The sequence below is a fragment of the Sminthopsis crassicaudata genome, chromosome 1 (assembly GCF_048593235.1).
Source record: "Sminthopsis crassicaudata isolate SCR6 chromosome 1, ASM4859323v1, whole genome shotgun sequence".
In the NCBI taxonomy this organism is placed as follows: Eukaryota; Metazoa; Chordata; class Mammalia; order Dasyuromorphia; family Dasyuridae; genus Sminthopsis; species Sminthopsis crassicaudata.
In genome coordinates, this window is record NC_133617.1 from 172,987,673 (window position 1) to 173,004,439 (window position 16,767).

Genomic DNA, 16,767 nt, shown 5'->3' on the forward strand with positions numbered 1-16,767 from the left:
GACAGAAAATAGACATCAACTTTATCTATATCCCAAACTGAAGCCTGAACCCTTCCCTAGCTCCCAGTTTTATTGGTCCAGTTTTTAGCAAAGGAATGTTCATTTTTAGCAAAGGGGGTTCATTTAAGGCTTTCAGAAGAAGTTCTTGGTGGTATCTGTGTAAAATAATGAATGATTCTGCTGGCAGGACAACCAGTACTTGTTTTTGGCCTTGTAAAAAAGCCTGAGCCCAGCGCTCCACAAAGGAATGGGAAGTGTGGGATGTCATGGGGGCAGCTAGAAAAGAAATGGAATGTCTTCTCACACTTCCAGGGGTCAGTCATCAGGCACAGAGATGCCATTGAGCCAGTCTTACAGAGATGCTGGGAATGCTTCTCAAGGAAACTCTCAGCTGCCCTGAAAGCAAACTGAGCTAGCTCTCATTTGCTTATCTATACTATGGAGAAGGTGCCTGGGTGGAAAGAATTCAAAGGTCACCCACCATCGCTGTTTAAGACCCCCAGTTTCAATGCTGTCCTTCCCACCTCCATTTATCGAAAGCAGCTGATGGGGAAGAAATTACAAGATACTATACTTTTGTTTTAGAGAAGTAAGAATTAGTATCGACATAAAGTAGAAAGTATACATATATATATATATATATATATATATATATATATATATATATATATATATATATATATATATATATATATATATATATATGTGTGTGTGTGTGTGTGTGTGTGTGTGTGTGTGTGTATATATATAAAACATAAGGCATATATATAAGTATATACATATATACACATACATATAAGTATATATATATGTATATATATATAATAGGTATACAAATCAAACGTTCACTGTCTTAATAATTATCATCATCATAAATTATAACTTTGTGACCCCTACATTTAATTATGAACCATAGTTAAAGAAGCTAGGAATTAAAGTCTTAAGACAGCTGTCCTGAAAGCAAACTGTCTTAAGAGACAGGCTATATTACATAATGTAAAAAGCATTGTACTTGGAGGCAGGAGAGATATAGGTCTAGTTATATCTACCTACGAGACTTACTAACTTTGACCAGGGGCAAATCCTTTGACTTTACAGCCTAAGTCTTTCAGTTACTAAGACTCTGAAACTCCCTAGTTGTGTGACTGAGCACATGACTTCTCTGGACTTTACCTCTATCACCTGCAAAATAAGGATAAGAACCAGAACAGAGCTGTCAAATTCAAATAGAAATGGAGGTCGTCACTAAATGATCTTTAGAATCCCTGCAGGTTACATAATGACTTAGATAACCACAACTTAACATTATTTCTCATTTATAGTATTTTTATGTATTGTGTTAAATATTCCCTAATTACATTTTAATCTGGTTCAAGCTGCACTTGAGAGTGTAGTGACTGAATATGGCTGAGGAAGAAGGTCTGATACCTCTGGACTAGAGAATGTCTAACATCTCTTCCAACTCTAACATTTTATAGTTCTATGAATCCTTCATTTTTTACAGAATCTTTAAAAGTTGGAAAGGATTTCAACATGAAATCATCAACAGAATATGTGATAAGTGCTCATTCATACCCTGCTTTTAGAACTCCCTCAAAGAAAAGCCACTACTACTGGAGTTCACTCTATTTTTAGACAATCTCTTAATTGCTAGGATCTTATTCCTTCTATCAAATAAAAATTTTGCTTTTTTTTTTTTTTTTTGCAACTTTTGCAGACTGCTCCTTGCCTTGACATCTAGACTCAATCTAGAGCAAGTCTAATCACTTTTACATGACTACCCTCATGTCCCCTTCCCAAATCATTTCAGTGGTCAATCTGTTTTGAATAAGACATGAACAAAAGAAAATGGATCTAAAATACTAAGGGAGAAATATAACTTAGAGATAAGAAGAACTTTATGAAGCAGACCTATCAAAAACCAGAAGTTACTCAGATCTTCAAGAATATCATAGCCCTCTTGGATCCTACCCCTGAAATTCTGTCAGAACGCAGGGGCTAGATTGTAAATACCTATAGAAATTGCTCTATTCTGAAACTGTTAATAAATTAAATGGCATTTGTTAAGTGCTTACTCTATGTCAGGCATCATACCAAACACTGGAATTGTAGTTTGAATGAAAACTTACCTCCACAAGCATATATAGAGAGAGTAGTGTGATTCCAAGATTATAGAAAATGAGAATACCCCTGAGAGAAAGTGCAGGCCTGTTCTTCATATACTTGTTACCCAACCATATGGAAAGTAAATATGTTACAGTAAGAAAAAAAGTAGGAAGGTAGGAGTCCAACATGAGCCATCCTCTGACCCGAGCATCTGAAAAGAAACACACAGTGAGATTACTGAGTAAGAAAGTTAAGTAGACTTGCTGAATTTGATGTTCTCTATTCTAAAGAATGTAAAAAGTCAGTTTATAACTGAATATAAAATAATACAAAGATATAGGGGGAAAAATAAATCATCATTACATTTCAGTTTATGTGCCCTAAAATTATATGCCCTTCAAAGTAATAAATTAATGTTCACCCTGTGATTATATTATATAAAATTATAATTCCCAATTATATGGTGTTTTAGGTTTACAAAATGCTTCAGTTTAACAATAATTGTGCAGCAGGAGTCAATGCAAGTCTCATTATTCCTATTTTAGAAACAAGGAAACTGAGGCTCTAGGAGGTTAGTGACTTCCCCATGAAGCCAGTATTTAAACTCAGATCTCTAAATTTCAAGTCTTCTACTCTTACCTCATTACACTAAGCAGAAAAAAAATTTTATAGTTAAAAGTCATTATATGCTAAGTTCTTTTGGGAGACAGGGTTAATTTATGGGGTTAATCACCCTACATACTTTTCATTAACAACAATTCTTTTTTGTCTACTGTGCTATCAGCTTCAGAACTTGCTACGGGGAAAAAGCAAACTTCCTGCATGCCAAAACTTAAGTTTTCGTAAAAAGAAAATCTGAAGTTTTCATATACATAAAGCATTCTAAATGAATAAAAGCACAAAATGAGTTTAAAAATCTATATTTTAAGAATAACTAGTAGGGGCAGCGGTGGTAAAGTGTTTAGAGTACCAGCCCTGAAGTCAGGAGGACCTGAGTTCAAATTTGGTCTCAGACACTTAACACTTCCTAGCTGTGTGACCCTGGGCAGGTCATTTAACCCCAAATGCCTTAGGAAAAAAAAAGAATACCTAGTAAAATAATTAATACAACTGATGATATATATATATCCTTTTAAATGCATTTATTATGAGCCAGGTATTATTTTTTAATGATCATTTCTTAGGCTTCTTCTGTACTCATTCAATAAATACTTATTAAGTATCACTGTATTAAATGCAGAGATAATATATCTGGTCCCTAAATTCATGATGCTTACAGGCTAGTGGGGAAATAAGATACAAATATATAACTATAATAATAATTTATATCATAAAAAGACTTGTGAAAGCACAGTGTGGGTCAGAAATCAATTTCAATGGAGAATAGGATTCAGGGAGGGTAGACTAGAAAGGTAACGTGAATTAAAATATGAAAACCCTTGAATATCAAACAAAGGAGTTTGGATTTCACTTGGGACACAGAAGGGAGCCACTAAAGACTCTGAACAGTGAAGAGTCAGTTGTGCCAGATATAGAAAGAATTAAGTAATAAGGAGCTAATTTATTGGGAAATAAAACAAATTTGATTTTAGACACTGAGTTTGAGGTGGTTATTAGGTATCTTCAAAGTAATTGGCAATTTGAATTTATAAGTTCAGAAAAGAAGTCAGATGTAGAGAATACAGACAAATTCAGAACAGAAGTCAGATGAAGAGAATACAGACAAATTGAAAGGCATGGTATTGGCCCATACTCATACCTAAATTCTAATCTCCATTAAGTCAAATCACAATTAGCCAATGCTAATTGTGCAGAGTACAAAGTGCAGAGCATCGATTTTATGCAAGATTAGGACAGGAAACATCTGGTGCAGACAAGTAGACAGGAACAGATGAGGCTGACATCTGGAAATCAATCTGATTCTATGTCAGAGATTTGGAAATCAACAAATACTCAAGTGGCAATTACTAGATGCTAGGCCCTGTAGAGGATGCAATAAAATTTAATGTAACATTTTTAAACTATAAACAGTTTACTATCTAGTATTAAAAATGAAAAAGTTAACAATATAAGAATTAAAGAGAAATACAATAACATAAGGCATATCTTAAGGTAGTATATAATCAATTACCAAATGAATAACTTCAGAGCTCAGAGAAAAGAGATTATTGTGCACTGGACTAGATGAGAAGTCCTCTTAAAGGAGGGAGTCTTTGTACTAGTCTTTAAAGAGGAAGCAGGATTTTAGATTGCTGAAGAGAAGGGATAAGGGCACTGTAGGCAGTGGTGTGAACAGAGGGAAAGGAGCAAGAGAAAACAAAGTAAATTCAGGAGAAAATGAATAGATATGTTTGGATATACTAGAGGAACTATATTTGTTGATCTTGGAAGAAAATGCTGGAGAAGTCAAATGGGGACAAACTATGGAAAAGCTCAGAATGCTAGATTATGTATTCTGAACTTTATTCTCTAAATAACGGGAATCTAAAGAAATCTTCGAAAAACCCAAGCAAACTAAAAACACCATCTCCCCTACCAAAATCATTTGCATTTGTTTTCAATGTTTTCAAGTTAATATGGACAGATTTGAATGTGAATGTGGGGAAGGGAGGGAAAGGGAAATTTAAGAGGCTGAAAGGCCAAGAAAGAAGATATAACTATAATTCAGATCTGAACTAATGAAGGTCTAGACTAGAATGCAATAAAAGGAAGGAATGGATAAGGAAAGATACTGCAAAGGAAGAATCGGTGTTTATGGTGACTGATTAGGGGCCAGAGAGGTCAAAGATGATGACAAAAGACTCAATCTGGATTAATGGGGAAATAATGTTATTAAAAGAAATTTGTAGAAGAACATAGGGTAGTTTACCTTTCAGACCTGTGGAGGAGGAAGAAATTTATGAGCAAAGAACTAGAGATCATTATTGATTACAAAATAGAAAATTTTAATTATATCAAATTAAAAAGTTTTTGAACAAACAAAACTAATGCAGACAAGATTAGATGGGAAGCAATGAACTAGGAAAACATTTTTACAGTCAAGGGTTCTGATAAAGGCCTCATTTCCATAATGTATAGAGAATTCTAATTTATGAGAAATCAAGCCATTCTCCAATTGATAAATGGTCAAAGGATATTGTGAAGACTGAGTTATCACCCTGCATGTGATGATGAATCAGCTGGAGTCAGGATAAACAAAAATCCTTGGTCTTTATTCTTGGTCTTTAGGGGTAGAAGTGAAGGAAATGGATACAAGCTCTCTACTACCTCCCTTCTCCTCATCCACTGCAAAAGTGACCCTGGCTTGTCTTATTCCACCCCCTAATCCCTCCTACAATTATTTGTATACACCAAAAGATCAAGCCAGCACAGAATAGTGAAAAGGGCCATTTTCCAAGCATATGCTAATAGAATATTGTCCAATTAGTAATTAGCCTTAAGTGCTTGCTTGTCTGATTCCAGTGCACCAACTCAGAGTTTCAGCCCTTTACAGGATATGAACAGACAGTTTTCAGATTAAGAATTTGAAACTATTTCTAGCCATATGAAAAGATGCTCCAAATCATTATTAATCAGAGAAATGCAAATTAAGACAACTCTGAGATACCACTATACACTTCTCAGATTGGCTAAGATGACAGGAAAAGATAATGCTGAATGTTGGAAGAGACGTGGGAAAACTGGGACACATACATTGTTGGTGGAATTGTGAATGCATCCAACTATTGTGGAGAGCAATTTGGAATTATACTCAAAAAGTTATCAAACTGTACATACCCTTTGATCCAGCAGTGTTACTACTGGGCTTATATCAAGAGATTTTAAAAGAAGGGAAAGGGGTCTATATGTGCTTTGTTGAAGCCCTTTTTGTAGTGGCTAGAAACTGGAAATTGAATGGATGCCCATCAACTGGAGAATGGCTGAATAAGTTGTGGCATATGAATGTTATGGAATATTATTGTTCTGTAAGAAATGACCAGCAGGATGATTTCAGAAAGGCTGGAGAGACTTACATGAACTGATGCTGAGTGAGATGAGCAGAAGCAGGAGATCATTATACACTTTAACAACACTATATGATGATCAGTTCTAATGGACATGGCTCTCTTCAACAATGAGATGAACCAAATAAGTTCCATTTGTTCAATAATGACGAGAACCAGCTATACCCAGTGAAAGAGCTATGGGAAATGAGTGTGAACCACTACATAGCATTTCCAATCCCTCTGTTTTTGTCCACTTGCATTTTTTATTTCCTTCTCAGGTTATTTTTACCTTATTTCTTGTGCAGCAAAATAACTATGTATATGTGTTTAACATATTTAACATGTATTAGTCTACTTGCCACCTAAGGGAGGGGGTGAGGGGAAGGAGGGGGAAAGTTGAAACAGAAGTTTTACAAGGATCAGTGCTGAAAAATTACCCATGCATATATCTTGTAAATAAAAAGCTGTAATAAAAAAAATTTTAAAAAGAAATTTGTAAGTTGAGAAGGAGATATTTTTAAGGGAACATGAGATGTTTGGTTTTAAACCTCAGGATATGAGGAAACTTAAGTCCTGACAGGATAGGGATAGCTGAAGTTTTGGGAGTTATTTGATAGATGAAGCTGTGCATAAGAATGAGTAAGTGGATATGTAGAGAGAAGAGCAGAAAACTATTAACTATACCTTGGGAAATAGTTAGTAGATGGAAAAAGAAAGATAATCCAGCAAAAAGTGAGAGAGGGAAGGAAGGAAGGAGAATTAATTAGACATTAAGGTATTAAATTAAGTACAAAGAAATATTCATACTCTATTACAAAGTGTGAAGACTTTCCTTGATGGAATTAGAAGGGGAGCTTGCCACTGACTGCTTGACTACTGGCTTTAAAGTGGCCTTTAAAGAACTAGCTTACTAACTTGCCAATTCTTGACACAGTGGAAGGTGGAGAACTTTGTAGGATGTGACCCCCTGGAAATCTAGATGACAGCCAATTATGGAAGAATACCCTAGAGAGCAGTGGCAGAGAAGGGGATTTCTATTCCCCTAACCACATTAGCTATGGCCCTTTACATCAGAACTAATTGCCTATGATGAGACACTAAGGAGTAGGCCAAAGAAAGAGTCCATAGAGGCTCCAAAGAATGTGAGCCCTGCCATTAGAGAAGACGGTCAGCTATGGATTCAAATGAAAATTATCCTTGAAAGTCAAGAGGCAAGCTTCAAAGAGGAACAGGTTTAGGAAACCCACCTGAGCAACCTGTTCAGCAGAGATACTGCATCTAGGAGAAAGTAGTATGAGGATAATATAAGTAGAGAAAATATGTGAATTATCTTGCCTATAGCTATCCCTGCTATGTATGTATCTATCTATCCTTTCTGCTATATGGAAGAGTGACTTGGGTTCATATGAATAATATTTTATTGCTACTCTTCTAAAGATGCCATTTTAATAAATGTCTTTGTTTTTAGGTATTTGTCTATTGTCTACTCAAGGTAAGCTCCTTGGTAGGAGCTCATGAGCTAAGTTTTAGGATTGCAGACCATAAAGTATCTTGAATTTAGATAATCATCACCACCACTACCAGCTCCCAACCCCAACCTGTAGCCTGTATTGAGAGAATATGTTACATAAGAATACAGTTCTCATGTGTACTGATTAAAGCCACCATGTTTCCAGGGTCAGGAAGCAAGTAGAGGGAAGGGAATTTTCAGTCTCTAGAGAATGCAATTATATAGACCAAAATACCACTGTTAAATGGCCTCAGGCCCTATGATCCATTTCAGGAATCATTATAATGTGACCTTGGAGAAGTCACTAAACTTTTCTAGGTCTGTATTTCTTCATCTAGAAAATGAAGTAGTTAGACTACATAATGTGTTCTAGTTCTGTAAAATGCTATAGTTTCAGATAACCAGACACAACAGCGGGCAGACTTAAAATGAAAAGAGCAACTAAGGGGATGGTGAAACAAAAGGATGAAGGAAATAAAATCAAAGAAAACTCTTAAGAAATGCTTCTTCAGCAAAAAGCTTTCTATTGATACATATTCATGACGAGGCCTCTGCTTGTAAGATGACATGGAAAAGAATACATAAGTTTAGCTTCATTTTACAGGCTGGCTCTTTATCCAACTCTGGCTTTGCCTTGGAAAGATAGGTCTGGGAGGCACAGAAAGATAGCCTCTGAAGGACTAAGTCCTCTATATTTGTCTTACATGTGCTCTGGGGTGAGCCAAAGGCATCTGTCTAGAACCATAGAAACTTCAGGATTATCTTGGACCTTCTTTAAAACTCCTTAAATTTTAGAATGATCCTAGAACTGACTTAGCCTTATCTAATAATATCTAGGATTTCAGAAATGAAGGATCTGGAAAAAGTAAAAACTATAAGTAAAAACAGAGTGGAAGTTCAAATTCAAGTTTGATACCATGCTACCTGCTCCATGGCAATGCCACTTTCAATCCAGAGACAGGTTGATCTTAATAGGAGAATTTCAGAAGACTTCCCTGATTCTATATATCTATCAAGGGTAAGGAAACTTAGGCTTGTTATTTGCAAATACTTCCAAGAGGCAAGATAATATAGTGGAAAGAGTATTGAGCTAAAAACCAAAAGATCTTTGAGTTCCACTACTTATTAAATATATCAAATTGAGCAAATTGTTTAATTTCTGAGCCTTTTAAATTTCAACTGTAAAAATTAGAATAAACTTTCTAGAACTGGCAATTTAAAAAAATATTTGATTGTTTTTAATTTTGAAACTCACAACATAAAACAGAAGCACTTTATAAAAGTAAAAACAAAACAAAACAAAACAAAACAAACAAACAAACAATCAAAGAGATGCTTACCCATGAAATAAGTTCTAATATAGAGCTGGATTTTCTTTTGAGTAATTAAAAAATTCAACCTGGCAAAAGTATCCTCATTCTTTCCGATCTTCCTTCTATCTATTTCTTGTTGGTGTGAGAGCTTTTCAGGGCTGCTCATCCACCTTTGTCATCTACCTTCACCTAAATCCACGAAGCTGTAGCAGTAGCCACACACTGATAAATTCATTTTGGCAGACAGGTTAATCCAGGTTGAGAGTAACTGACTGGCCTCAAACCCATCAGTGAGTTAAGAGGATATCTATCCTCCAAAATGTGAAGACTTCCCCAGCACACTGGGTGGATGATAACAATTTGTTTCAAAGATGATGAAGTGGCTGAAACAGGACTGATCAGAGCTTGGTCAAACATAAAAGATCCAAGATCATCTACTATCTCCCAGATGATTGTCATCAGTCCTAACTTTTGTCTTGCCACTAGACTTTGATGACTCAGAGAGGTGAGTTGACTCATTTAAATCCAATTCATATACAAATCACCATCACCCTATGGTATTATTAATCCTCTTCAAAAATGAAGGATAAAAAACAGTTTTAAGAATCCATTAATTTCCTTCCCTTTTTTTTCCCTCCTCCCCTACTCAAAATTTAAAAAGTGGTAAAACAATCAAAATAAATTCCTATATTTCCAAGTATCTAAATATACTTTAGTCTACATCTTATGTTCATTACCTCTCATTTGGGAGGCAGGTAATAAAGATCTTGACAAATCCTCTTCAGTAGTGGTTGGTTATTACGATAATATGAGTTGTGATATTTTTTCAAATTGATTGGCCCTTACAAAGGGACCGTTATCAATAGTCCCTAGACTCCACTCACTGCATTACTAGGACTGACAATTTAAAAGTCATTCACATAGTCTCTAGTCATAGGCCTAGAACATAATAAACAGCACAGAGGAAAAAAAAATTCCTTACTCCAGCCTTGAGGATCCACCTCTTTCTCTGAGTTCTGTTTTAAACATACAGAGCAATGAACTTAACTAAGATCAATGAAAATGGGCATTTCCATATATACAATAGAAAAGAAAAAGAGGACTATTGTGGATCTCTTATGGATAGCTTACTTGTCTTTTAAAACATATATAAGTTCAACCTATAGCTTTCTTATAAATTGGAGAAATAATCTTATTTCATAGGTTTTCTGTATTAAATAAGATAATGAATATTCCAGGGCTTTAAAAACTACTATATACATTTATGTATATTTTAATAATTCAATAATTTACATATTGAATATTTAATTTTTATTATTTAACAATTTTACTTAATTTTATAATATGCTACATAGGTTATTATATAAATTAAAAATATTTTATTATCTTCATTAAAGAAATTCCATGGGCACTTCAATTCCTATAATTGAATAATACTCTTTCCCCTTCAAAAGCCAATTTGTAGACCCCCTCCCCAAAAAAAAACTCCACTCACCTCGAGGTCCAAACATATTGTCCAAAAAAGCATTGACTTCATTGTCAAAAGCTATTAGCTGCTCCTGAAAAAGTAAATGATAGATAATTTAAATTTCTTTTTTTGAGGAGTATAGAAACCCAAAGAACTTTGGACAGCTAAATGTCACAAGGTCTTAGCTCTCTCTGGGACCTTTAATTTGAAACAGGTTGAAAAAGAAGGGGTTAAAAATGTCTCTATACATGATCAGATTGTGGGGATTAAAAGGAAAAGAATGCTTCTTTAATTGTCTTAGGCTTTTTCTCATGCAAGTCATGGTAAATAGGAGCTCAACTCATTTCTTGCATATTAATGTCCCAGGTTATTGATCCAAATTCCATTGACTTCCCTTGTCCCAAATGCCTTAAAAGGCCCAGAGGTCACAAATACAATTTTGAAAGGAAAATTTTGCTCAAATCTTGCCTGAATGTGGTTATGAAACTTCAGAGAGGAACATCTTCTCAAATATTATATACATGGTGAGAAGTTTTGGGGTTTTTTCATTACCTTTCCACAAAATTTTTTCTCAGTATCATCTCTTGTATCTCAGTGCATATCTGAAACTCCGCTTAAGATAAATACTATTCTTTTAATGTACCATATAACAATTCTATCCTTACCTGGGAGTAGAAGTATGCCACTATAAAGCTAGAAGATCTAGGACAAGGTGTCTTCTCCTGTTTGACATTACTCCCATTCATTGCGAATCTGTCATTTCCTTGCTTAAATGATCTGCTAAGATGTTATCTACAGTTACTATAGAACCTGTTTTCAGTAGCTGCTTAGAAAGGACAAGATAAGGCCTAAATCATCTGTGCCTTCTTCAGTGTGGAAAGGGAAAGTCTATTATTTTGTTTGCAGAAAAGGAAGATGCCTGTCTCAAGGAGGATTTATCTAACACAATTTTGCTAAATAAATATCATATCCAGAGAACTGTATGAGGTGCTGGAAGAGATTTAAAATTCATAAGATTTAGTATTTTATCCTCATGGAGTTCATAGTTTAATATAGAATAGGATAGATATACACAAAACAGTAACCAAGGTAGAAGAATAAACCCAATTCTTTTTAGAACTATTTAACAAAGACCTAGAAAATGTACTACACCAGTCTTGAAAAATTACTTTTTCCAGCCCAAGTTAACACAGGAAGGGCTTCCATTGGGCTTCCATTACTGAGGATAAGATATGATCATGGAGAGGACTCCAATGATACTTTCAGTGCAGGGACTCAGAGTGAGCATACCAAAGGGCAGGAAGCAGAAATGGGTGTAACTAGCAGCTTTATAAACTCATATTCCAGAATTGGATCAAAGATCCAGAGCAGCCTGAAGAAGAGACATAATCCGGAGGACCACCCCAAAAGAGTGGTGAAGGAGGTACTATAGACTAAGGGAAGCCTTCAGAGAAACTTGAGATGAGCTTTAAAACAAACGGATAGAAATTCAGTAAGTCAAAATGAGGGATTAAGGACTTTTCAGGCACAACAGGATCTTTTTGGCGCTACTCTATCCCTACCTACACAGAAAATGAGGCAATTGGTTCTCAATTCCAAGAGGCTGATGTGGAATGTGAAGCCTATTCAAGTCCAAAGGTCTATTTGTAATACTAAATGGCTCTGACTTTCAATGTCCTGAAAGAGAACTGATGATGTGACATAATTGCTGAAAAGAGGCTCTATATATTTTAGTCCTGAGCACTTCACTCACAGTTAGTTGTACCTTACCCTCTGGCCTTGGAGCTTTCCACTGAATGAAATCTTTGGGTCACTCTAGGTCAGAGGTATTTAACCTGGGATCCATGAACTTGTTGGGGTTTTTAAAAATATGTATTTTGACAACTGTGTTTCCTTTTTAATCTTATGTATTTGTTTTATGCATTTAAATTCATTTTTCTAAGGAAATACCAGAAGATTTCATTAGATTATCAAAGGAGTGGGTCCATGAAGAAGGTTAAACCCTGGCTTAAGGGGTATATTTCAAACTAACCTGGATGTTTTCACTGAATGTGACCACTTTTAAACCTAATATACAAGGACCTTGGAGGCTTCTGGCACCAAAACAAGGGTGAATGTACTTGCTTTTTCAGGATAAAAAAAAAAAAATTAATATGTGCTGCCCTCCACACTGGACAAATCTGTCTTTGACCAATGAGTTTGAGGCTAAAGGTAAATGTCAGTCTTATTGAAGTATCTTTTCTCCATCCTCCTCTCATAACAGATACTAGTGGAAACCCCTTCTTGGGTGCTGAATTCATCAGGTATCCAAGTGTGATAAGGCTATGGAAAAACAACTGGTGAAATCTGTTTGATTTTATACTAACAGGAAAATGAAGTCTGAGCCAGGATTTTGTTTGAAGTATATAAGTCTGGTTATCTTTTTCTACTCAGCCTGCATTTCAATCACGCTTGATTGTTGGGAGAGAAAAAAAAAAGTAGTGAGTGAAAAGGAAGATAGGTGAGGAGAAAACAGAACTCGTGCAGGTAATGAGAGTGAGAAAACCTGAATAGTTTGCCATCTCTGTGTTATCTCCTTATTAGACCAGAAGCTCATGAAGGGATGTAGAAAACTGAGGAGCTTCAGGGACTTAATAATTCCTGCAATCTTATGCTTATCTCACCTGTGATAGCACAATGTTCTACAGGCAATAGATAAACAATAAATGTTTGGTGTCTTTTATAAGCACAATCTAAGCATCATATGTATATAACATTTTCCAGAAAGTAGTACTTTTCAATTTTTTAAAGAGCAAACAGCTTCTCTCCAATAGCACTGAAGCTCTATTTGACCTCTTACTATGAGCCAGGAACTTTATAAATATTTTATGATTTAATTCATACAACAAGCCTGAGAGGTAAGTGCTATTATTTCCCCATTTAAGGGGACTTATGTTAAGCAAAGTCAGGGTCACACAGGTAAGAAGTATCTGAATTCATCTTCCTGACTCAAGGCCCTACTGTGTCATTTAGTAGGCCTTTAATAGAACACTTAATAGAGGCAGGTAAATATCTTTACCCTTTCAGTCCTCAGTTCTGTGGATTTTGGATCTCACCATGGTACCATTATAGTCTTAAAAAGATTAAATAATGCATATTATTGAAAATCTTCCTTAAAGAACACCTTAAGACATATTAAAAATGCATTTAAGATAAAGATAATAAAGATATCACATAAACAAGTCAAACCAAGGCAAAGCCTGTATTGGAAAATCAGATATGATACTATATAGAGAAATGAATGCTGAGGGTTTAGCACGACACAGAATCCAGTCTTAGTCTGAATACTGATTCTTCCATTTTCTATAATACCAATGTGATTTGGGGCAAGTTTCTTAACTTTTCTGGTTTCATCTTTCTTACCCCTAAAATAAGAGGAGCTGGATAAGATAATTTCTGAGGTCTCCTCCAGTTCTAGATTGATGAAACCATAGCATCAATAGTGCCAGATTGTCATCAGGAATTTTTAAAGATTCAAGAAGCTTTGAAAAAGTGTTTTGGAGGAATTTTTAGGAGCCAAGATGGTGGAGAAAGCAGTGATATTATGGCTGGAACGCTCCTATATTCACTTCCAAAGAACTATATAATATCATCCTAAAACAGAACCTAAAAAAAGCAGAACCAGAAAAAAGATGGGATAAAACACTCTTTGAGTCCAAGAAACTTGGAAGATCAGCAGAAAAGATCTGTCTCAGTTTAAGGGAGAGCACAGTCCAGGACAGGAAAAAGCAAGTTCCACCTTAGTAAAACAGTAGTAAATCCTGAGCTGCAGTATGGTAGAGCAGGCAATGGCCAAGATCAGCCTATATCTCAGCATAGCTAGGGAAATAGGTAGATTCTGGCTCTGAGAACCTCCAAGTGCTTCAGAATACTCTGGACAAGCAAGCACCCATCAGCATGCTTCAATGTAGTGTCAGGGAAACAAAGAAACACCCCGGTCTCAGCCCATGCCAGATACCACTACTAGGTCCTTGATTCAATACCAAGTTAAGATGACAGATCCCTACAGCAGCACCAGTCATCTCCCACCACATCCCCTCAGTGAAGCATCAGACATAAAGGTCACAAGTGTGTTTTAGAACATCAGCACAGCAACAGGTCAACAGCATGGACCTTACAGCACTTGGAACATAAAGCCTGAAACAGTGCTCCATCCACCACAGGGAGCAGAGCTCAAATTCTAAACAAAGTTAAAAGAAAGGCCAAAAAAGATAACAAAAAAAGCTAATCTTTTATTTATTATGGTAACAGGGAAGATCAAAACACAAACTCAGGAGAAAACAAAAAACCTGTGGGCAAAACCTCAAAGAAAAACAGAAAGTGGTCTTAAGCCCAAAAAGAACTTATGGAAGAACTAGGAAAGGAGCTTTAAAATCATGAAGGGGCAGCTAGATGGTGCAGTGGATAGAGTACCAGTCCTGAAGTCCGGAGGACCTGAATTCACATCTGATTTCAGACACTTGATGCTTCTTAGCTGTGTGACCCCAGGCAAGTCACTAAGCCTCAATTGCCTCAGCAAAACAAACAAACAAATAAATAAGGGATAGGAAAAAAGGGAAAAGAAATGAGAGATTATCAAAAAGAGAGTCAATACCTAGAAAAAGAAAACAACTGCTAAAAAAGGAGAATTGGCCAAATGGAAAAAAAGATACAAAAGTCCACAGAAGAAAACAACTCCTTAAAGAGTACAACTAACCAATTAGAAAAAGAGGTACAAAAGATAATTGAGAAAAACAACATCCTAAAAGTTAGAGTTGGGCAAGTGAAAATTAATGATTCTATAGGACAATTAAAATAATCAAATAAATACAAAAAGTGAAAAAAAATGGAAGAAAATTTAAAACATTTCAGTTGTTTTCACTGACCTGAAAAATGGACCCATAAGAGACAATATTAGAATCATAGGTGTACATGAAAGCCATAATCAAAAGGAAGACTTGGACAACATCCTTGAAGAAATTATCAAGAAAAACTATGCTGATGTCCTAGAACCAGGAGGCAAAAATAAGTACTGAAAGAATCCACTGATTATCTCAGGAAAGAGATCCCAAAATAAAAACTCCAAGGAACATTATAATCAAATTTCAGAACTGTCAGGTCAAGGGAAAAAACCCCTACAAATGGCCAGAAACAAACAATTCAAATATCAAGGAGCCATAATCAAAATCATGCAGGTCTTGACAGCAGCAAGTATTAAAAGATCAGTGATCATATCATAAAATATGATATTCTGAAGGCAAAGGAACTAGGACTATAACCAAGAATCACTTACCTGACAAAATTGAGCAAGGGGGTAAAGGTCATTCAATGAAATAGAAGGATTTAAAGTTTTGATAAAGAAAAGACCAAAATTAAACCAAAAATTTGATCTCCAATATCAAGACCCAAAAAAGCATAAGCAGCTAAAAGGGAAAAGAAAACATAAGGAATTCAATAGAACTAAATTGTTTATATCTTTAAATGGGAAGGTGTGTCACTAATAGTGCTGTTAAAAATATATACATAGATAAAAGGTAGGGGTACAAGGTGAATTTGAGTGAATGACATAAAAATTAGAGGTAGAATGGGGTAAATTATTTCACATGATGAGGTGTGAAAGATCTATTAGAGTGGCTTTGAAGATGGAAAGGTAGATGATGGTCATCACTTGAACCTTGATTTTATCAGTATTGCATCAAAGAGGGAATAATATGCACAATTAGTTGAATATAGAAATCTATCTTACCTGACAGGGATGTTGGAAGGTAGGGGATTAAGTAAAGGGTGGGATAGGGATGATAGAAGGAAGGGAACATCAGATGAGGCAATCAGAAGCAAAACACTGTTAAGGAAGGAAAGGGTTAAAAGAGAGAGAGGACAAACAGGAAGAAGAATAAGATAGAGAGAAGTACACAGTAATCTTAACTGTGAATGTGAATGGGATTAATTCTCCCATAAAATGGAAGCAGATAGAAAAGTGGATCAAAACCAGAATCTTATAACATGTTTACAAGAAACACACTTGAAGTAGAAAGACATCCACACAGATTAAGGTAAGAAATTGGAGCACTTTATATTATACTTCTGCTGAAGTAAAAAACAAAAAACAAAAAAAACCCAAACAAACAAACAAAAAACATAACAACAACAAGAAAACAGGGGTAGCAATACTGATTCCAGACAAAGTAAAAGCAAAAATAGACATATTTAAAAGAGATAAAGAAGTAAATCACATTTTGCTAAAAGATAACATAGATAACGAAGCAATATCAATAGTAAACATATATGCAACAAGTGATATAATATCCAAATTCTTAAAGAAGTTAAGCAAATTGCAGAAACAAATAGATATCAAAAGAATACTAG

At 35.3% G+C, this 16,767-nt stretch overlaps 1 protein-coding gene across 7 annotated transcripts in view; it reads right to left on the reverse strand.

The window, feature by feature from the left end:
- The window catches only part of ELOVL2 (ELOVL fatty acid elongase 2), a 120,013-nt gene that overhangs the window by 25,211 nt on the left and 78,035 nt on the right, over nucleotides 1-16,767 (reverse strand). For 6 of the 7 annotated variants that reach the window (XM_074271581.1, XM_074271635.1, XM_074271609.1 and 3 more), the window contains 2 exons: nucleotides 10,411-10,474; nucleotides 2,130-2,317 (listed from right to left, as the gene is read on the reverse strand). In XM_074271581.1, the coding sequence (XP_074127682.1) occupies nucleotides 2,130-2,317; nucleotides 10,411-10,474 (252 nt within the window). Of the gene's footprint in view, nucleotides 1-2,129; nucleotides 2,344-10,406; nucleotides 10,475-16,767 lie in introns of all 7 variants that reach the window. The other variant, XM_074271590.1, reaches the window with a different exon arrangement.